General features: G+C 39.2%; 1 protein-coding gene across 1 annotated transcript in view; it reads left to right on the top strand.

Moving 5' to 3' along the window:
* The window catches only part of FOXN3 (forkhead box N3), a 110049-nt gene extending 86332 nt beyond the window's left edge, over positions 1-23717 (top strand). Inside the window, exons 4-6 of the mRNA XM_019616132.2 lie at positions 1733-1798; positions 12608-12716; positions 22423-23717. Of these exons, the coding sequence (XP_019471677.1) occupies positions 1733-1798; positions 12608-12716; positions 22423-22972 (725 nt within the window). The 3' untranslated portion in view covers positions 22973-23717. The remainder of the gene's footprint in view (positions 1-1732; positions 1799-12607; positions 12717-22422) is intronic.
* Positions 23718-23924: the final 207 nt, after the last annotated feature.

Here is a 23924-nt window from a genome sequence, read left to right as displayed (position 1 = left end):
TTAGGTAGATTATCCCTCTTCAGTTTGACTAAAGTGAAACTCTTGCTGTGTGGTCTGTGTGGTCTGTGTGGTCTGTGTGGTGTCTGGACCCAGTGCTGCAAAATGGCACACTCAGGAAGTTATACTCTGGGAGTGGCATTTTCAGCATAGATGCTTGCAGCAGGAGTACTGCTTTTGATGTATCTTCAGAGTTGAAAATGGACATAAGTTGGCAAAGCTGCTTTTCTGAGAAATCTGCTGATAGCTTTTGGAAAAGAATGTGCTCATCTGCCCAGGACACGGACATGCATCTGTTTTTCAGTATGTGGGCACCTTTTATACTGATTCATTCTTCTGCTACTCCGACTTCAGTTGTCTGCTTACTACATTGTTGATGTTTACTGCATTAGCAATTAAATAATAAAGTAGTCATATTACAATTGTATTTCCATCCGCATTTTCATGGAAAAATAGTACATACTTAACCTAATAAAAAATGCCCTCATATTCTTAATGGTTAAAATCTTCCCTGTGGTGTTTATATTGTTAATAACTCTCAGGGCTTTACTCCTCATCACGCTACTCTGCTAGAAATAGCTTTGAAATATATAGATATACAATATATATATTTTTCTAACAGTGAAAACTAATGTTCTGACATAATAGCCAAAATAAAGTGCCATGAAGCTATTAGCAGTAAATTGAATTTTTTTGTACGTAATTTAGTATAAACGCTGACAAGCTGAAAAAAAAAAATAAAAACAACAAACCCATACTCATTATTAATTCTGTTTAGCAGCACAGAGGCAGCAGTCGGCAAGGGTGTGCGTTTTTATGTCTGCTTCAATTGCACACTTCATTTATTCGGACATGGCACAGGCGGCTTTCTCTGTCACACGGCATCACAGGGCGATTAGCGAGTTGCGCCCCGGGGCAGCTGGGACGCTTTGCTGGGGCAGATGTTCTTTTCAGCTTATTCAGTGGCCGTTCTTGGGTTGTTTACTGTTGTCATAGCTACCTGCATTTCCATAGCAGCCGCGCTGCTGTGTGTGGAGCAAGTGAATATAGTTATAAAAGGATCATATTTTGTTCTATCTCTATAACTCACCATCTGTCAACTGATTGTTGGTGATGGATTCAGAAACCAATTTAACAATAACAGCAGCCGGCTGATGATTTTTGCTTATATTAAAGTGACAGTGGATGAGGATGCAAGTAAGTTGACGCTTCGATGAAGTGCTGCCTTCGCTTTGCCCTAAAATGTAGTTTTGTTCCCAGTCTTTTCTCAAACACGGCTGAAATCCTTTCTGACAAATCAAAAAGACCAAGCATCGTCTTCTCTACGTGCTCAGGTGTAGGTGTTTCCATATGCTTTCCCACTGTCCTGCTTGCTCATCTCAGTGTGTTGATTCCAAGTTGTGATGTTGCACCTGCTTTCACAGATCCTTTGTAATGAAATCTAAATGCTCTTCACAAAATTAAATAGCAAATTTGTGAGGCTAACAAAGGCTAACGTGCTGTCGTGCACACACGCGGATGGTTTGGTGACTTTCCTCACTGTGCTCTGCTTAGTGGCAGTACGGAGATTACATGCAAGTTTGGGGGTGAATACAATGTGGGATCAAAGAAGCATCTGAATACTGAGCTCTTACACCATCTCACTGAAGAAATTCGATTGAACCTACAGTTTAGCAACGGGGGCAAAAAGATTAGCCCAGTTGTAAATAATGTATTTATTGATTGATTTTTCCAGATCCTGACATTGATGCTGCCACTGCCATGATGCTTTTGAATACTCCCCCTGAGATACAAGCAGGTTGTGAGTAGATATTTCTATAGCATATAGCAACATAGACATGTAAAGTTAATATTCTCTTTTATAAGTATACAGCATACCAGATAAAAAGAAGGATTTCATGAAGAAGTACTACTTCTTTTATAGACCCTTACACTTCCTTGACCCTTACATGAGTATAATTTTGTGCTTCGTATTACATTCATTGTTACATGAATAATAGTAATCCATAATCTCTAATGTAAAAGAGGGGTTATTGTTATTCATGACATACACATAATTTAGTAACATACTATTATCCATACTGATGGAAAGACCTGGGGCAACAACCAGGAAGGCAGAGAGAGAAAGAGAGCAAGGGAGTGAAGGGTACATGGCATATGGTTTTGTTTTCATTTTGTTTTGATTTGACTCCCATCGTGTGAGTTACCACAGCCATCTGGATACTTTCCATTCACTTGGGCACCGTTTCAGCTCCTTCCTTGCACACTTCCTGCCTGTTTTGCTTTTTGCACTACCTGATTCAAGGCAGTAGGCAGGCTCCAGGGAGGGAGGAAAGAACTGCCAATAGAACTGTTCTTGTTCTGGGACCAGACCTGATGGTTTGATGCTGTATACTGACAGAGCCTTGAAGATGCTCTGGCCCCTGCTGTCCTGGGCTGTGCTCATGGTGGCAGAATCATCCTGTCCCAGAGAGCTTGAGGTAGAGGTATTAGAGGAATCCATGGAGAATATTGCTTCACAAAAGCAGGGAATACAAGAAAACAAACATATCTCTGGTCAGCAAGCACGGTAGTAATGCCAAGTGACAGCCAGCTCTAAAGAATCAAGGCAGAAGTTAAAATAGAAGCCATTATAAAGCCTGTCTAGCCTCACTATTGTTCTAGCTCATGCAACCAAATCCACATTCCAGGGGAAGCCTTGGTTCGCACTTTGATATTCTGCCTGGGGAAGAGTCAATTACCATCAAAGAATCTCCTGCACAACCGAGGAAAGCTATTGTCAGCCTGCTTTGTGATTGTGCCAGAGAAATATCTGTTGAGAAGCTCCTGTGGAGAGACAGTGTGATGTACCAAGAGCCTGTCCGTGCCAGAGGGGGTGGTCTTTGCCCTTCTCTCCCTCAAAGCTTTAAGGAGCTGTGAGACATAAAAGGGCAATCAATTCCAGCCCTATGTGCAAGTAGAAAAAAGGAAAGATTTTACCAAGGAGTGGAGGGTACTGATGAGGTTAACGGAGAATGAAATGAGCGATCTTTCAAGGATCAGAAATTTAAGTAAGTCAGAGTTGTGAGCAAAAAATGGGTAACAGAATTTGGCATATAAAACAGGATAAGAAGGAGTAAAAGACTGAGTGTGTGAGAGATGAAAGAAGAAATACAACACTGTTTGCCCAGAAAAGGATGGAGAAAACACACAATAATCCAGACTTGTGAAGGAGCTGGAGAACTGTTGAGTGCAGCCATAGAACAGAGTTGATGCACAGTAACCTGCATGAGCTAAGCACACACTGCAGATGTTTATGTCATGTGCATGTTTCCCAGTATCACAGGTGTTTGTGTGGAAGTGATCCAGAAACCTGTCCGCTTTCATGCCATAGAGATGACATGTGGACTCGCAAGTGGTTTGCTGCTATTTTAGTTTGTAGAAGTCATTCTGAGGAAGAAAAGTGTAACTTCTTGTAATTTGACATCTCTCTTCCCTGTCCTCTCCCCAGTGGGTTGTTGTGTCCCAGTGTAAAAAGTGAGACAGAGACGAAAGCAGGAAAGTGTCTCCTTCACTCATGTTGCTGCCTCCTTGATGTCACAAAATATCGAGGCCTTCTTCTGTGGCTTTATGCCAGGTGTAAAGACACGGGGGTCTACTCAGAAGTTCAGGAATCCTTCCAAATGTTGGGTGGAATTGGCTGAAGTCAGAAGAAAAGGTTAGGAGTGTTGATCATAACTTCAGAGGTCTTTCAAATTGCAGCAAAATATTTGTGTGTATGAACGCATCCTTGAGAAGGTAAATCAGCCCATCTATGGATTGCAATGAGGTCTACTTTACCATGTTAGGAACATCTTAGGTAACTTAAATTAATTACTAGCATGCATGAAGAAACAATTACATGAAAATATCACATTTAAAAATAATTTTCAAATAAAAGACAAGTGGGCTGTAAAAATTTCACAGCGATCCTGAGCATCGTATGGAAGATCACAATTCATTCTCTGCTCTGCTGGTCAATAGTCTGTAAATGAGCCTGTAAATTATCAGTGTAGTAAGCATGCTGTAAGACACTGTTTGGTGTCTTGAAGACTTGGATTTCTGTTTGTTCTATCAGACTGCACTATCCGGCATGTGCTCACGTCATCAGGGCTGCAGAATGCCCCCTGCTGTGAATACAAGCTTGCCTGAAAGGGATTTGAAGAGGGAGGAACACTTATGGCTTACAGTTTGGCCATGCGTGTTAAAAACTGACTGAGAACATGCTTTGGGGATGAGGGTCTGACTACCAGTGTGACACTTAGTTCAGCAGCAAAGATGGTCAGATGGAGGCAGAACCTGCCTGTAATTTCAGAGTATAACAACTTGGCAAGTCCAGAAGTTTGAAAGCCCAGTCCATTAAGGTGTTCATCTGTCCTGAAAACATGTAGAACATCTTTGTGAACCGTGGATGTCTTCGTGGCACAGTCTGAACTCGTGCCTGCGTGGATGATTGCACACATTGGCTTTTTACTTTGAAGGCATCTCCTTGAATTAAAAGCTGCCTCCCCAACAGGATAAAAACTTGTGCTTCTCTGGATGGCGTGGATGCTAAAAGTGTTTCGGAGATAAAGTTAGATACAGCCATCACTCAAAGTCATATTAAAATTTATTCTTTTAATGTGATCTGTCAGAAAGGAATCCCATCTTGGTGGCATTAGAAAATTCAGTGTATACTAGTCTTTCCCTGTAACAGACTGATTAATTAGCTTTAGGTTTTAAGTGGCCATTTAAAATTATTTATGAATATCTCAAAGACTGCTGTCAGCCATACAGGAATTTTTAAATTAGCTTAGTTTTTATATGAATTCATGAAATTGTGTCTGAGTTGGCACAAGCATTTGCTACAGTCACACTGTGCTTTCTTTCTCATGTAAAAAAAGATTGCAAAATAAAAGAGTAAAATGCTGCTATTTGGATTTTTTTGTTGTTTGTGAAAGTTTTGCTTTATAGACTTATGAAAGTGATTGTTTGTGTTGCAGTTATACTGGGTTGTTGACAAAGTAATGTTGGCTTTCTAACCTGTGCAGGTTGGCAAGTTTCATTCCTGGATTGTAGTAGCACTGGCATCAGAAATTTCTAAACAGTTTCTAAAATATTAACACTTTACCATATTTTTACGAACTAAATAACTGGAGATTGTAAATAAGACAGAAATTACAAGTAGCCAGCTTTGTGCAGGACTCCACTGAAAAACACAATCCAGCTGGCAGAAGGGACAGGTGGAAACATAGTTTTATGTTTGTTTTTTATTTCAGTTTATGGAAGTACTTGCATTTCATTAAGTTTTGTATTATTTGATTATAGTTTAAAAAAAAAAAAAACAAAAAAACACCTGGCTCCTTTAGTAGTAGCTATCATGTGTTATGAATACTTTGTATTTCATTAGTAGTGGAACATGAATATTCATGCCATTATACATGACTGGCATTGAGAGCTGTATTTTTACCTGGAGGGGACTCAGTTTTGGCTGGTTTGTTGTGGGCAAGTTGTGCCCAGTGGCTGGGCCTTCGTTCTCTGACGAGTATCTGGCTCACAGAAGAGCCAAGGGCAAAGATAGCGAACAGAAGTGATGAAGCTGCATCTAGAAGCTGTGGCTTCTCAATTAATGAAACCAACAGGTTATTTTGTATGACTATTGAGATGTTCAGTACTTCACATCTTCGCAGTGTCTTGGATGTGAATGCTACCAGCTGGCACTTCCAGTGGCATATGGTCCTCAGCTCCAAGGTTGTATCATCCTGGCATGCTGTTTAGTCCTGCCAAACTGTGTTTTGCCATGAAAAAACTGGGCATAGCGTTTGGTAGTTCTGCATTGTTGGACTTCCTGAGGTTCAAGTCACTATTAGCATTTCAAGTAGCAATACTTTTTTGATCAGTGGGATTATTGTGAACTTGAAACAATTTGCTCAATTTGCAAGAACCAATAAAAGGTAGTTGTGCATAACCTATTGTTGATAGTAATGCTGGTGAAACACACCAAGGTCAAAGCATTACACTGAAGATCTTAATGTGAGTTGCTCCTGACTCAGCCATCATAGACATAGCTTTGAATTCAGGAGTAGTCCTTTGCATGTTGCTGTATGATTTGGGAATTGCACACCAATGCAAGCATGTTACCCAGGCTGCAACTTAATACTACACACAGCTGTAAACTGCTTGCAGGTAGCGTTTGGGAGGAAACCAGGAAACTCCAGGGGAGTGCCTTCAGCTCCCAACATTTATCATCCAGTTTGTTTCTACTCATCCATATTAGCTGGAAAGTGACAGCCTTCAGGATTCCTCATGGCACTGTTTTTAGAGTTGGTTCTTTATTAGAGGCTGAAATGCTCTACTAAGGATTTTTGGGAAGATAGGAGAATGGAGTTTTTCAAGGGTGAGATCTCTGTTTTGGAAACCTTTCTTATCTCAAAGCATCTATAACCCAGCCTAAATACATTCAGTACATCTTAAATTCAGTGGGATGAGAAGAAATTCTTAAAAAAGGTCTACTTCTATACTAATAAAAATGTATCTCAATGAAATTCAGTTTTTAAGTGAATGCAGGTGGATTGGATATGTGGGATATATATTTACAGAAATGAAGAAAAAAATGGTATAAAATTGTCCTAAGAGCAAATAGAAATGCTGCAAATAGGATCAAATAGAACATGCTGTCTTCTCAGTGCATTTTTATTGTATGTGAAATTTGTTAACTGCTGTGTTCTGTTTGAAAGCTTGTGGACATATTACTTGTTATAGCCGATGAGGCAGCTTCCAGACTTACTTTTTATATCAGAAAATGATAAATCATAGACAATGAAGTATTTTATAAAGCTGTTTTTGCTGACAATTCTGTAACAATGCAAAAATTGGAAAAGCATTTTCATTGGGTTGAAACTTTCCATTCCATTCAATTTGAGGGGAATGGCATCCTCAGCTTCTCTTAATGCAGATTCTGTTTTTTGACTTTCGGTTTTTCAATATTATGTCATTAAAGTGAAGAAATGATATTGGAGAGAGAACTTACTGTTCTGATGTACTTTCTCCCTACTACTTGTATTTTGATTTAGCAGTATGTTTTGTTTGCTTTAGGGAATTTCAAGGCTGGGGGATTGTTAATTTTTATTCCATTTCTGAGCACAAAAGTATTTCACTACCAGTCTCTGAGTAAATAGCGCTGTCGTTAACCAGTTCCAGTATCACCAAAATGGTTGGCTGGCATTTTTTACTTAATGAGGAAAAAAAAAATAAAAGCTCTGAAGATTAGATTATTTTTATTAAAAGCATTTACTTAAGGTATGAATGTGGTAGGATTATCAGGACATGCTTTTCCCTCCGTGCTCAAATTTTTGTTTAGAGTAAATAGCTGGTTGGGTGCATCCTCGATTTGCAGTTCGTTAGGGCTGCAGATTGTGGAATCTGAGTTCTAAAAAAAATTCTCTTAAATAGTAAAATAGAACATGCTAGGGAGACAGCATCAAATTTATGCTTGGGATAAGAGAGTTGGAGTGAATAAAGTTATGCATTTGGCAGATAATATTTGCTTCTGGCAATTTCTGATGTCCCATCAATTACACATCATCAGCAATTTCCTGTTTTCAGTTCTTGTAGCCTGAGATAAAGTATTCTGCTAAATGCTGTCCTGGAAGAGGAACTGGCAGAAAGAAGCTAAAGCTGACAGATATTAGCAGACATTCAGTATCTCTTGCCTATAGTAATTTCTTCCATGCTACATGAGGTGACTCAGGGAAGAGAGGCTGACATAAACGCGTGTGCCACATGATGACAGGAGAGGCAAAAGAAACCAGTCTGTCCCCACAGAATACCACCTTCGTGCTTTGAAAAGTTCACTTTCAGTAAAAACTCATTTTTCCTCACTACTCTAACAGTTGGCTACCTTGAGCTAGAGAGTTTAACAGAGCGTGCTTGTTTCCCAGATGATGTGAAGAACATGTCCGTTACCCCTTTTCTTATTAATTTCCTTAATTTACAACAAGTTATTTTCATTGCTGATTTAACTTCCGCCAACATTTGACCAAGAAGTTATGTTCCCTATTTAGTGAGGAGTTGGAGTGTAGTGTGTCTGCTGACACTTTCTACTGAGTATTTCCTCCATCATTTCCACTTATGTTTTGCTGCTTTAATACACTGAACAGTCATATCTTCAGAGAAAGACCCAGTCTGACCTGGGTTTGGTTGCTGTGAAGGGCTTGGACAGGGTTGTTAGCTCAGCTGGACAGGAGGAGTTTGTTTCTGACACACGCTCTCTGAGATTATAGGTGTCATCTGCCAAGTGATGAAAGAAGTCCCACAGTTTGAGACGTTGTACTTAAGAATATGCTCAGTTGGAACAGTCCTGCACCAGATGTGGGATGGCCATGCAGCCACCATGTTATTTTCCACCTCCAGCTGCTGAGTGCAGTCTGCATAGCAGCACTGGATTTTGGTATGGTTCTGTTGGATCTTTTTAACGTTATCTAACATTTTGATGGATTCTGATTATGGTATGTTCTACCACATGGCATTTACTTTATTGTCTGTGAAACTTGTTAATGTAAAAGTTTGCTGTAGAGTATAAAAGACAGAAAGATTATTTCCTCCTTGGAGAATTTCATAGATGTAGCTCTGATTTTTGATGTTATACGTATTGTTCCTCTGCAGTCAAGCACTAGAGACTTGAAATTCCAAATTCTGTTCCAGTTGTGGAATTTCACCAGAACAGAGTAAGATCAAAAATCCTTTGCCTCCTTAATGCAACAGATTAGAGGCAGATTCTCTGTATGGCTTATCTCTATTTACTCTAATTGAAATATTTCTTGGGTTTTAAGCTTTCTGGGATAGAAATGAGATCCATTGCCTCTTCCAGAACAAAGCAGTGATGGAAGCTGAAGGGTGAACAATGATTTTATTCTTTCAGACTCTTCAAGTTTCACTAAGAACATTTTATGAAAGAAGAAACCTTTTATCAAAAAGGTGTACTGATCTTTTTGCATTGTTTTTTTGAATTGTATTTCTCAGACATCACCGTCTCTAAGCGCTCACACAGAAAAGGTGTAAATTACATTTCACACTTCTGCCTAGGAATGTGGATCCATGTAACCTGCCTGTGCCTTTGGTTAAAGAAGCATTACAAAAGAGGACTCAGGACTGGATGGTGTTAGTACACACCAGCACTGATTTTTTATATGGTTTAGAGTAAATTATTTTACCTCCACACCTTGGTTTTCAATCTAAAATATAAATAACTAACCTCAAAGTACGGTTTCAAAACTTAATTAAAAGTAGGGAGGCACAAATTTATCTTTGGAATGAAAGCTCTACATATTTTCCAGTAAATAATACAAAAGCCCTCAAAAGTGCCAATGTGTGAAAATAATTCCTTGGATAATCAGTAACCATCTTCATACAACCTGTGCAAAGGCAAGGATAGTATCTGGGTATCAGGGACAACATATATGTTGGCAGTTTGTAGGTATCAACAATTTAAAATAAATTACTGTCATCTTTGGAGGGATGGGTGTTGATGCTGCTTGAAATGCAGTAGGTAGCAGTCACACAGTGCCATGCCAGCTGTGTGGGTAACCTAGAAATTAATAACTGCTGCTGCTGCATTGTTTTGATCACGACTGCTTTTCTATTTTATGTTAAGGATGCTGTGGAAACTCCTTTACCAACAAGTTATGTTTTTTCTTGCTGGTTCCAGATGTTTACAGGAAAGATCCACTGCACTATCTAGGTTTCTCATGTGGTTGATCCCTTGCACACAGCCTTTCTGTTTATTTGCAAGGCTTAACTAGTGATACAGCGGTTCTGCTGCATTGTAATTCAGGGAGTTTTGGGAAACAAAAAGAGAAATGAGGACCAATATCACTGCATTACAAGCTGAAATAATTACTGAATTCTGAGTATTAATTTCAATATTCAGAGCTGTGGTATACTTAAGAAAAAATTAAGGCTTCTTTTGGCACTAGGAGTACTACCGAAGTCTTTGGATGGCACACTGAACAGACCAGGTGTAACTGAGGTGAATTTCATACGTAGGAATAGGTACCAGTGTGTCAAGGGGCCTCTTTGGGGGTAGTTTCAAAGGGCAGCGAACTTCTTTTTATTTTTTCTTTCTTTCTTCTCCTTAGCATTTGTTAATTACTGAAGGGAAGAGGTCGAATATGTTTGTGTGTTCAGACTGGAATCTTTTTAAATGTGAAGCTTTTGAAGAGGTCATTCCCAAGTAGCACAGCGTGACTTATGGATGGAAGGATGGTGTGAGTGTGGATATTAATAAATACAAACTCCAAGCTACAAAACATGGTGTACTTTATGTACATAAGAGTGCAGAAAATTGAAACTCTGAGAAAGCCAAGAAGAAAAGACATGACCCAATGGTTTTGGAGAAGTGATGGGTAAGAGTGAACAGGATTTTTTAAAGAAGCAATTTTTTAAAGGGGTGTCAGTAAAGCAGAAACAGGGAGAAAGGAGGGAAGAAGGGCTGAGATAAATATCAGCTAACTTTGCCAGCAGACTGGGATAATTAAGTCACTGTGGAAAGAAGAGTTTGGGCATCAGGGAGTCTGTTGCTCCTTTTCTTGCAATAGAATTGCCAATGTGTTTGCTTTGAAGTTGTGTACGTATATTTATTTAGTCGGCACACATAGCTAACTGACAAATGAGTGTGTATGTGCATGCCTAAATGGTTTATTTCAGTATAAAACTACGGTTTGTATCTGAGTAAAGATGAAATTACCATATCTCTCTAGGTCAAATTTCTTGGTTCATTTCTTTTAAGGGGACTTTGTAAATACACAGAAACTGTACTATGTAGTGCAGAATGAAATCTGTTTCTCTTGTAAACCTGCTGGGAAATGATGCCCGTTGGAAATTATGTCTTTTTGTTGATCTTTAGGTATATAGCAAGTTTATATGTTACTTTAAATTTGCCCATTCTCTGTGTGTTTTCTTCTAGACGTATCCTTGAGCAGACCATTTCACTTTTATAATGTTGTTGTTTTGGCCTTCATAAGGTTATGCTATGAAGCAAATATGAAACAAAATTTAAAAACCTCAGACTTCAGAGTTATTAGCAAGAGAACATTCCTCTATATTATTTACAAACCCAAGCACAGGAACATTGAAAGCCCTGAGTGAAGTGTACATGATCGATTTCTAGTGCTGGAAGAAAATGTGCACAAAGTAGTGAAGTATAAATAGCAAAAAGTGATTTTAAAATTATTTTGGTCATTGAAAGCTGACCCTAGTTGTTACAAAGTAGATTCTGTAATTTTGGCCATTTAAGTCTGTACTTAAACACCTAAATATAAATGACCTATTCTTCAGAGGTTCTCAGAAGCAAGGGTGGTATCACACAGTGGCAGGATTTGATTAAGGGGTGATGTGCTCTCACCAGCAGGAGAAAAGAAGATTATTTTCCCAGGACTAATCTTTGTGGTCTGGAATGAAGCAAGGTGAGCATCAGGATACAGGAAGGGGAGCGTGGCTCTGGCTTGGTGTTGATAGGTACCTCAGCATCTTAAAAATAATGTGTTTCTAGGCCTGGATGTATTTCTCTGCCTCAGAGCTCACTAGCGTTTTCGAGTATGAGCATTTGAAGTTGGGCGTGTGAAGTGTGTACTTTGATTCTTAGGCTGTATGAGTTTTCTAGTCACTCTGTAATTTGCTTAAGTGAACCTTTGAAGGTAAAATTCTGTAGCTGTTTGTATTTATTTAATATGTATTTTTATAGTATCTATATGTTTAAAAATAACACATACACAGTAATGGTAATCATTGTCCTTTCGGACATTCCCCGTTAGGGGAAGGTAAATGCTGACTTTTGGTAAGGATTAGAAAAACAAGCTGATCATGGACATTAAAGAAGCATGTTTGGGTGAAGGCTACTAGTGGTTTCTGTTCAGTCTGCAGGGATTTAACAGTTGTGCAGTTATGCCCAAGTCCCTGGTAAGTGCTGTGTTCTGTAGTTCTGCAGCCCAAGGAGGAAGAAGAAAATGCTGAGGACACAGAAGAGCACCTCTGTAGAAATGAAGTACTGGGATGTTGGTTAAATTCTTACTGGCCAGAGCTGCAGTGCCAGATGCCCAGCCCACTGACAAGACCCCAGTGAAACCTCCTATTCCCAGTGGCCAGTGCCTTTGCCCTTCGCTGAGGCCTGTGAACAGGCTGCATGCTGCAGGCACCTGACTGCCGGGTGCTTACATTCTGCTTGACTGTAAAGGGTCATTGTTTCTCACAGTAAATGAAAGTTACATCTATGCTCAGAGCTGTTTTTGACTCATAAGCACATACATTCCCAGAAGAACTGTGATTATAAAACCGGTGATTCAGTTGTACAAGGAATGATCTGCAGCAACTAGGTCAGGCAGTGGCTTCCACAAGCCACTTTATCACTAGTTGCTGTCAAAATATTTGCTATGAAAATAGCATTGAAAATAGGATGGCATTCACAAGAGTTGAGACGAGATGCTGGAAGGTAAGCAGTGCAGTACGCAAGCCTCTCCGATGTTTTCTCAATTCATTGAAAAGCTTAACTTTCACGTTTTGCTCACACACTTTGCTGATGTTTTCTTTAAAAGAAAAAATAAATCTTTTTGTTTTTTAGTTCCTCCAGGAGTGATACAGAATGGAGCTCGAGTTCTGAGTAGAGGAATATTTCCTGGAGCCAGGCCATTGCCAATCAGCCCTATAGGAAGCATGGCTGTTGCAGTAAGGTAAGAGTGGCTCATTGTGAGATCTTTATGGAATAAACTATTATTTTGCAGATAATATAATATTATGCATAAGCTTGGAACATGAGAAAATATACTGCTTGCTAATACTTAGAAGATTTTAAATGAAAGAAACCCTCTGCCATCCAAAACTCATGGACTGCCATTCTTTGCAAGATAGTCTTGGCATTTCTGTCTTATTTCATAAAGGCGTATAAAGAGCATCGTTTTGTTTTCACTGGCAAGTTGAAGGCAGCTTTCTGTAAGAAGCTCCTCGGGTGGCCTCTTTTTCTTAGTGCAGATGTGTTTTCCTGCCCCTATCCCCCTTTAAAGACAGTTTCCTGATTCTTTTTTCTGGGATTAAATACCTATAGCTGTTATTTTGTTATTAATGTGAGATGGTTTCTTTCATTACAGATTCTATTTCAAGGTTATACTGAGACATTCAAGGGTAAAATGTTGTTTGAAGATCCTCGACTTTTTTTCCAGAAAGCAGGGCACTAAGGGACATCTAGTGATGGCAATAAGAACTGTGGTTCAGCGGTTTGCTTTACTTAAAGTAGTGATGGCTTATTGTTGCACGAACAATTTGCCTCAGGTGTAACTCCGTTTTCTGTCAGTCACAACAGAGAATAATTCTGTCAAGTGTGCTGCCAGTGCTCTTTCAAAACTCACATTAGCGGTAAAAGCCATTCCAGCTCAGGCACTTGGATATTCTGGGTGGGATTTCATATTCAGTGCTGGTGCTGCTTTGCTGGGCTGTGACACAGTGTTGCACACTAGTCTCAGTAAGCAGTTGCAAAGCAGTGAAATGAAGGAGCTTGATAGCTACTTGTTCCATCATTATTTACTTGGGATTTTTTTCATTGCACTTTATTTTTTATCTCTTTTCAGAATTACTTCTAGCTCTTTGGGGATAGTTTTTACATCCAAAAAAATGGAGAGAGAGAGAGAGAGAACCTCCAATATTCACGTAATCTTGATGACTAAAAATGCAGAGAAGGAAAGACACTAACTTTGATGGGCAGCTGCTTCAACTGTTTTTCGTATTTGCTGTGCTGTAGAGATACAACCCTAGGGGTCATCCCCCAGAAGTATGCAGAGTTTTTCTCCATCTCACTTTTCTGCTGTCTGGTCCTGCTAGCAGTGGAGGGCAGCCATCTTCAGTGGCTTTGCTTTTGGCTTTGGCTGGTACTTGTATTCTGCTGCAGAGGAGACTGCAGAGCTATGGGACTGCTGGATTGTATATTGTATATATACATGCATTTAGGAAGTGACCAAGCTAAACAGAAGATGCGGTGGTCTGAATATTCTCTGAATATGCAGCTTATCTGCACTTCCAGCTTAGGGCCCTTCCTTAGGAAGAGGAGACTTTCTGTTCTATAATCAGGGTTAACTTAAGGAGGAGATAGATCTTTTTTTCCATCCATGGCCACTCAAAAAAAAAATCTCCAAATTGCTGTGTTGCAAGGCTGCATATAGTTAACTTTTATACATTTCTGAGGACTTCTCTTTGGAGTGGGAGGGGGTCTGCAGGTAGAACAGGACCGTCACCAGCTACCTGCTAATCTAGATTTGGGAGATAAGGGATTTTACCCCTCCCTTGCTTACGTTCTTTTTGCTCAGTCTCACAGAAGAGCATTTATAATTTGTTAACACAGACATATTTCTAATTCTTTTTGTTCTCTTCTCCAGCCTTAGGCAATAGTAGAAATAGCTTGCTAGGAATATATTGCTGGTCTGCATGATGTCTGCTGTTCTTTAGGAGCTTCTGCAATATCTTCTCTTCTAATTCTTGGAAAAAAAAAGTGGGGGGAGAGCAGGGAAGAGGCTGTGAGAAATTTGGATAAGTTAAGGGATTCTCTGAAGCAGAGCAAGTTCAGAAGACAGTTTTGTCTTTTGCCTACTGGGGATATTAAGATTCAGAATTAATTTAGGAAAGTCATTTTGGATGCATGGTACCTTTTAGAACATCATCTGGACCTCTGAAAACTGGATATTTCTGTTACTGTAAAAACAACATCCTGTTTCTTGGTGCTTGCTCCTCTCTTCAGACATGCACAGCTAAATGGAGCCTGTCGTGCTGAGCTTTTGTGGCATCTCATGGAAATCCATACAACTTCTGCTTATCGTGTACAGCAGAGGGAATTTATCCCAGTGTCTGTGCAGCCTTCCTCTATTGCTGTGAAGAGTGGGAGTACTGCTTATGTGTAGCTTCCTTCCTTGCATGGAGGGAGTTGCCCTAATCAGGCTGGCAGGGAGTGTTTTCAGAAATGTCCCCTTCCAGCTTTTTCACCAGCAGCAGGTCTGCTGGGCAGCCATAGCAAGTGGTGTAGTCTGATTTTCCAGTTAACCTGCAGAAGTTGTGTCCCTCAGCCTATATATTCAGGGAAGGCCAGACAACTTCTTTCCAATAAGATTTTACTCAGTTGTGTATTTTCTGGAGAAGAGTTCTTCTGATGTTCTGAATGAAAAGCCATAAACCAGGTTTCTGTTAATTTAGTTCTGTTACACAGTCCCTTGCCTTCACTTGGGTTTCCATTTTGTGTCATATGCTGAAGAACACAGCAAAATGAAAGATAAGTCTATGCAGCTAGATTTGTTACCAAGCAGACCACGTGCAAATAACCTGCAGTATGTTACCCTGATGTGCAGACTGCCATTACTGTCGAAATGGAGTAACAAGTTTGATCTTGGGTTAAATTTGCAGTTGTAATTAGGCAGAATGTTTTGACAAATCTGTTATTCAGAAGAGAGACCGAAACCACAGCACAGACCTAAGAGACATTGAAATCAGTGTTTTCTGATACATTAGCTCCCATTAGCTTGAAAGTTAACTGTGCAATTCTTGCTGTTCTGTCCCTGCGCAAGATACCAATGTGTTGTTGCTCCCATGTAACTACATACAATTACATTATCCTTTATACATAAAATATGATAGAGTTAAGTAGGATGAATTAAAAAACCCTACTAAAAAGTAGTTAGAAGCAAGAAGTCCACCAGTTTCCATAAATAAAGAATAGCAGTTGAAGAGGGCATCGTTATGTTGTAGTGCATTTGGCTTAAATTGCACAAATAGGTCTTTCATTCCAAACTAATCTACAAGCAGAAAAGGCTTCCCACACTGTTTTTACTTTGAAAATCATCCAGTGGTGTTAAATCTCCACAGCAGAGCGTAATTGGTTGTGTTCTGACAGTAGCTTTTTATTTCCTTTATTCACACTTCTTTTAGCTTGTTTATCATCCATATTTTCCATGTTATGGCTGACAAGTCTGAGACCCACCCAAAGACAGCAGGGGAAAATAAGGTTTTCAAAGCTGTGCAGTGTGTAGCATGTCTCTTACATGAGATCCATCTTATATATTTTTGGCAGACCGTATCACCATACAGTTCCCCAAGTGAATCTAAAAGCCAATGCAGTTATACTCTGAATACATAGAAAATAAAATACTGACTTAAAAAGGTATTCAGTGAAAGCAAGCGAAGTAAGTAGTGGCTTACATGAGCATGGAGTTGACTGTGCTTTGAAGGTGAGATTTTGCTCTTACTTACTACTTATTAAAATTCAAAAACATCCTTTAGATGTTTCTCTAGGAGGACTTCTGTAGACACTTCAGTAGGCATAGTCTCTATCAAAATGGCCAATACATTTGCAGCATGCATTGTGGCAAGGTGCAGGAAGCTCTGTCAAATGCAGTCACGTTCCAAATTCGTAAGGTGGTACCAATTACACCAACCCTTTGGAAGAGCATGAGCTTGGTAGAGCTGTTTGGACTACAATGCCAGTGCATTCAGCAGAAACCTCTCACCATGATGTCTGTAAATTGCCTCAGTTTTCTTCAGCACATGCATGGATTGTGTCTGTGCACATCCTTCCCACAGCACAGCAGACCTGCTAGGCCTAAGCCTTCCCTGCCTGCAGTGGGCAAATCCCCTGAGGTGAAGTTAGTGGAATTTCACTCCACAGAAAACCTCAACAGCTGTGTGGCACAGACCTTGATGTTTAGTCCAGGTTAGTTTGCAAAAGATGTTTTGCTGAATATCTCTGGCAATATTTATGTAATAGGCCTTTTTGTTTGTTTGTTTTCCTCATCTCTGAATGTTCACTGTGCGACAGAGGCATTTTTAACAGCATTTGGATGGGCTCCCGGGGGACCTGGGCTTCATGGCACTCTAGTCTTCGGTACTCATAATGAGTAGGCAGGCTTCCTCACTTTTTGGTCAGATTCAGCTACCATCAAAAGTAGGATTGGATTGTGAATTCTTTATCTATAACCTCTTAGTTCTGTTTTCTGTCCTAATCCTGCTTTTCCCACTGAACAGACAACCAAGGAGAGCTGATGCTTTTAGCTCCTACTAATTTCCTTTTACTTTTGGAACTGTTCCTGCATGTGGGCAGTTTGTTGCTAGCCTTGCTCCATGAGGCTTTGCAGTCTGTTCAGTGGCCAAATGGAAACCCTATCCCATATCACCAGCCATTAAATTCACCTGAGATGCAGGTAAAAAAGAGGGAAGAAGAGGTCACAGATATCTTGGTGGGAAATACTAAGGAACAGGTAAAACCTTTAGGATTTGGGATGAATTGGGATGCTAAGCAGAGCCATTCCTAATAAAGTTGCTGTGGCTGGATTTGGCTGGACTCTGTGTTTGTTGATACAATCAGAAATTTTAGGATGGAGTGTAGTACTGACCCTCTTTGCTTAACTGCTAGTTTTTTGTTTGTTTATTTGTTTTTTGCTAATATTTCAGCAAGGTGAATCCAAAGAATGTTTCAGTCTGGTTGAAAACTTAGGTCAAGCTTTTTTATATGCCACTTCATGCCATTGTAACAGATTCAATTACTTTTAGTTGTGTTTGTTAGAAAAAAAAAAGGTATTAAATAACTACAGATTAAAAATTAAAACTGATGAGAAATTATTTATTTCTGTTTTTAAATTCTCCTTTCTCACAAAACATTTCTGACTTCCAAAGGAATTTCAGTTATCTGTAAATTGCATGCAGAAATTTACAGGGAATTTCCCAAAGTGAAAAAATTTGCCATTCAGGTTTCGAAGACAGTTTCCTAGAGAAGGGAAGCACATCCACACTGGCGGAGCTACTGCTTCTCCTTTATTTTGAAATAAAAGAAATAATCCAAAACTAACAAAATCACACACACCCAAAAGCAGCATTAACAGGCCTTAGCTACCTGAGCAGCATTATATTTTAAAATAACTTTTGTTTCTTTTTTAACTAGTAATGCTGCAGTTCCTCTGCTGCTCATTATCATTGGAGTTTGACAAGAATAGCTGTTATGCCTAATTTTATTTGAAGAGGCAAGATTTTTATTTATGATTATTTCAACTTCAAATTTGTAGGGCAATTACTATATTATACCTTGAAATCAATTATTCAAGAGTGATTAAATAAACCAAACATAAGTAACATGTGCACCACAGATGCCAAAGCATTGTAGGATTATATGCTCTTGTGTCTGCACACAATTACTTCTGCTTAAAGGAACTGGTAGATATTTCCTTTCATAAATTCTTAAGTAGGTATTCTTAATGTTCTTGTGTATTACTGATATGTCCAGTTTAACAATTCCCACGTCATCCTTGTTGGATTGCTTTCCCCTTTTCACCTGCAGCAGGCAGGGTGTGTATCTCTGTAAGAGGTTCCATCATAGTGTAACTGACTTGTTTTAACTCAGTAGCCCCTGATAGAATCTTGTCATACAACAAGTGAGCATCACTTATCTTCCATATGCTTGCTTATTGTCCCATCTGCTGGTATGTAGTGTTTATAATAACAGTTCAACTACCTGTATCTAAAACTGACTCTCCTGAATTTTCCTCTGAAATCATATTACCTTTATGTTAAAAGAGTGTGTTAGCAAACCTGGAATCTGACAAAATGCATACATTCAACTTACAGTAGCAAACTGTATTACTTTCTTCATATCTTTTAACTGTCTGTTTCCAAAAATCACACTACCTGTCATCCAAAATGCTTAGAGGGATTAAGCTGGTATTTAAACTTTATGTAGGTTTGTTTTGTTCAACAAATGAATATACCTGTCTCTGATGTGGAATACAGTAAGTATTTGTCAGTCACACTTCCTGCATGTTGCAGACAGAATGGAGACTTACTTCTGCTGCATCCCAAGGAAGACCCTTTTAAAAAGCAGAAGCAGTGACGCTGTGCAAAAGCAACTGTTTCATTACTGCATTGAGATCCAGCTCCTGTAGGCTCCATTTTGCTCCTGATGAAATTAGTAACTCATATCAATTTACAAGGGGAATGGAATCAGGCTTTCAAAAGGCCAACTTATCTCTGTAGACCTTGAGGGTTGTGTAATTGTGCTACAGCAAAATTGAAATATTAAAAGAATCTGTGCATGGTACTTTTAGGCGTAGAACTGTGGTTAAGAACCCTCAAGCAAATAAGACTCTGTAGGATGAAAAGCTCCAGAGACTGCCCCATGGGCTTTCCTGACAGAGGCAGGCATATTTGAGAACACGTCAGTTTCTGGAAATTTTGAAATGAAGTGCTGAACTAGAAAATGGGGAAATAATAAGGTATTACTTTAAATTTTGCCTCACTGTTACACTGAGCACGCAACTCTTAAATATTTTTTCTTCTTCAATATCATTTAATACTAATCCAAACATCAGAGCAAGTGCCTGTTTTAAAGAACTATTGTTGTTTCAGTGACAAAGTTAGAATTACAACCAGAATTTTGAGCAAAAATAGATTCAGCTGGCCAAAATCTGTCCCCTGAAGCCTGGGGGAATTCATCTGCTGATGATCCGCCTTGAACTTAGCATATCACCAGATTGATGTGTGAGTGTGTGAGTGGGTACGAGCACAAAATGAAGCTTGACAATGTCTGAGAAGCATGTGTGGATTATTAATGATTTAGGTAATAGTTTATTCAACTCTTACTTATGTAGTAATATCAGTTATAACTAATTCTTCCTATGTTTTGGCCTGTTGCCTATCAGATGAATTTACTTTCAGGCTACGTGAATGTTGACCCGATGAATATCCTAAGCCACTCTGCCTGTATAACTCATTTTCATCTCTGCAGATTAGCCTTGCTACTTCTCTCCTTGACCTTCTTTCTCTTCCTTTTTTATTTCCCCAAGCAGAACTGGTTGGAAATCTTTCAAAATGTAAGTGAAAAATATAAAAATTTTTCTGAGATGCAAATGCTGTCCATTTCCTGACCAGTTCCACCGTAGCTCCTTTTCTTTTGAAATGCAGTATTTCCTATCTTCTCCCACTTATTTTAAAGTGACTCTTTTTTGTCCTTTTCTGTCTGTCTTTGCCATTATCCCTGTTTGCAATCATTTCTGTGGGATTCTAACCCCATAGTAGTACACTTTCCCCCAGGACATTGCTCCTGTAGTCCCTGGGCCTTTTCATTCCAATTTTCTGTTTTTGTTGTTGTTGTTTATTTTTTGTTTGTTTTCATTGTTGTTTTTTAGGGGATTGGGATCTGGAGTATGTCCCTTGGGCAGAGCTTTTGAATCCAAATTAGAGCCCCTTTAGGGAAAGCAAACACTAGACTCAAGAGGGGGCAAACCAGGGTGGTGTTTTGGCACATGGTTGCTCTGCTCCATGGAACTGTTGTTTTCCTTTTATTGATAGTTTCTGAGAACAAATAGAGGTAGATCTCATAACACAAAAATGGGCATCTTAATTTAAATCCCATCTGTCAGAATCCTTGTTCACTAGTAACTTAATCCATAAGCATTCCACTTGGGTTCCTACCTATTCTGTCCTGTGTTTTTTTCCCTTGGAGCAAGAATTTATTGGTGGCTTTATATGGGGAACTAGGAGCATGTGATGTTTACTGAGCCACATTGCCCTGACTATTAGCTGCCTAATAAAATCAAGTAACTTCAATTTTATGCAAATTTATGATAATTTTGAACATATTTAAATGTAAATTTACCCTAAAAATGAAGAATCTGTCACTTAAAATGCATCACATGCTTCCTCGTAATGACTGATCTTAAGGAGTTGGTTATAAATTCACCTTTCAACTAGTTTAGTATGGATGATTTCTTCTTTTAAGCATTTGGCATCTTCTAATGACAACCCCTGCAGTGGGAAACCATCACAGAGTAAATGCAGCTGGCTTGCTGCACAGTCATGAATGACATTGCATTTAGTTATTAATAATTGAAGGAGCATTGTGTATTCCTTCTGGGTTTTGTATATAATTTATGGATCATAAAGCTACTTGAAAATCTAAGTGAAAATAATTTTATTGAGCAAAAGTGGCTGCTAATAACTGTGCCTTCTGTTACATATATTTATCTGAAAGTACTGTAAATAAGAACATTTGGGGAGACTGATTAATGCACTGCCTTTTAGCACTGTCCTGTCACTGCTTCTCAGAAGCTGTTTCTTACTTCAATAAGCTCCACAGATAAGTGCATTGAGATGAATAGGAACTGAGGGATTATATACTTCTCCTGTATTTTCCACCTTTCAACCATACCTATCTAAAATGGATAATGCTCTGTTGTTCATTCTGTAAGGAAACCGGAACTGTGTGCAACACTCCCTGAAACCTAAAGCACTTCCCCATTTTTAAAGCAGAAACAGGACTACCCTGGTCACTGTCACATTTCTGTTAAGAAGCACCTGTGTTCAGTGTGCATTTTTAACCAACGCAGTCATGATTGTATGAAAGCACTGTGATGATAGCATGAAGGTGGCAGGACCAGATCTTAAAGTGGTTTATCATGTGACAGATGAAACAGCCTTGCTTGTTTTTGATTTTTGTTTTTATTGATAGACGAGTTCAAGGCTGGTGAACTGGCAGGGAAAATGATGATGCCTCTACTCAGGGATGAGCATCTCCCTCTCCTTTTCTAGTAGAAATTAAACACTGCACAGAGGCGATCCCTTCTGCAGCTGACTTGCGAGCATTGTGTTCTCTATTGTGAAGTCATTGGTAATGCTATAATATTTTCCAGTGCAGAAGGGGACACCATTAGTTTTTTAACATCTTGTGCTGCCATAGTTCCCACAGTGCTGGGAACTATGTGCCATAAAACCTAAGAGGAAAATGAAAATTTCTAAAACAAAACCAGATTTTTTGGTACTCCTTGTTTTTGAATACATAATATTTTGTTGGCAGCGTTTTACCATCACACTGTTTTTAAGATCCACAAACTGATCACAGTCGGAAGTGTCAAAAATGTGTCAAAAATATCCTATCTGGGACCACACAGATTCCAGCTGAAATCCTCTTACCTGGGAATGGCAGAGCTGAGAAAGAGTCTCTGAGAGGAGGCAAAGGCAGAACACCAGGAAGTTGGTGTCTCTTCCCCACATTTTTAGTAGTATCATTTGAAAAGTTTGGAGGATATTTATATAACTCATCAGAACTTATTTAAAATCTAGTAAATAAAACTTTGTAATAATTTTCTTAAAACACGGATCAGGACTGCTCAGACATTACTTCTTACGGCCACCCTCCTTACTCCTGCCTCTTTTACTGCTATGTAACTGTTGCCTTGAAAAACATGTGGAGTCCAATTTGCAAACAATTGTAAAAAATCAGGTTTTGAAAGTGGCCTGCCTGGATGTTACTTCAGTAACCATAACTTTCGATTATCTGTCAGTTGTTTTCACCTTATTATTTTTTGCACTGAAGCAGGATTACTTCTCTGCGTTTTTTTCAACTACTTCAATTTGCTTTTCCAGGAATGGGATTACAAACTGCCGGATGCGGACAGAAAGCGAACAGTCTTGTGGCTCTCCAGTTGTTAGCGGTGACCCGAAGGAGGATCACAACTACAGCAGTGCCAAATCTTCCAACCACAGGAGCACATCACCTGCCAGTGACTCCGTTTCCTCTTCCTCTGCTGATGACCAGTATGAATTTGCAACTAAAGGTAGCCAAGACAGCAGTGAAGGAAGTGAAGTTAGCTTCCAGAGCCATGAGAGCCATAGTGAAACAGAAGAGGAGGACAAAAAGCAAAATCGGAAGGAGACCAAGGATTCTTTAGCTGACAGTGGGTATGCATCCCAGCACAAGAAAAGGCAACATTTAATGAAGGCGAAAAAAGTACCAAGTGACACACTGCCTCTTAAAAAGAGACGTACTGAAAAGCCCCCTGAGAGTGACGATGAGGAGATGAAAGAAGCAGCGGGATCTCTCCTGCATTTAGCAGGAATTCGATCCTGTTTGAATAACATCACCAATTGGACGGCAAAGGGGCAGAAAGAGCAAAAGGAAACCACAAAAAATTAGAACAAATCAATGATTTGTTTGAACTTACAAAGTTTTGTTTCAGCACGTCAGGTGAATTCTAATGATTTGTGGCAATATCAGCAATTTTTCCTTTTTTGTTTTTCTTTCTATTTGATTTTATTTCTTTTCTTTTTTCTTTTTACTTTTTTTTTTTTTTGGTACCCTTAAGATTTTTATTTTTAAAGGAGATTGAAGCCATAGAACTCATACTGACACTCAGCTAATTTACAAAAGCTTTTCATTACCCGAAGACAAAAAGTTAACAACAGAAAAAAGCCAAAATCGCCATTGCTTTCTCCGGCTTGTCAAAAAATGCATGGTTGAATACGCAGTGACATCAACATTGTTGTGATGGGATAAGATCGGGCACTTGGAAATCTCTCTTACACTAGAAGAGATTGCATAATTTAGTAGTCATTCAGGCCTAACCCTTAAGAATTTTTTTAACGGCCTTACAATTGGGATGTGAGTGAATGTGAAGAAAGAGATTTGGGGGGAAAGAGAAGGCGTGTACTTCTCACACCAAACCACAGACCATCTAGTGGCACTTGGATTCACCGTGCCATAGAAGTCTTTGGACAGCCACTGGTGGCAACTGCGCATACCGTAATGCACTTCTAGTGCTTCGTGTACTATATGTGGCTAATAGCGTGAAGACTGGTAACTTCTAAGTTTTGGGAAGTTTGAGCTGTGTATGCAATGAGTGAAATAATGAAAAGAAATGGGGGGGGAGGGTGTGGCACTGTTAATAGCATTGCTAATCATTGAATTATGTCTTCTATATTAAATTAACTGAATGTTCAAAAAGCCATAAGCCCGAAGATTGGCACTGCGTGCAAAAAATAATAGTATAGGGAAAAACAAGCTATGTCTTCTAAACTGCCTGAGTGAAAAGCAATCAAGTCTAAGAAGTTACAGTAGATGTTAAGGAAGAAAATAAATCAGAATCCTT

Source organism: Meleagris gallopavo, chromosome 5 (assembly GCF_000146605.3).
Source record: "Meleagris gallopavo isolate NT-WF06-2002-E0010 breed Aviagen turkey brand Nicholas breeding stock chromosome 5, Turkey_5.1, whole genome shotgun sequence".
Classification (NCBI taxonomy): Eukaryota; Metazoa; Chordata; class Aves; order Galliformes; family Phasianidae; genus Meleagris; species Meleagris gallopavo.
Note: the sequence above shows the minus strand (reverse complement) of the source record. Positions and strands in the feature narration are given on the sequence as shown.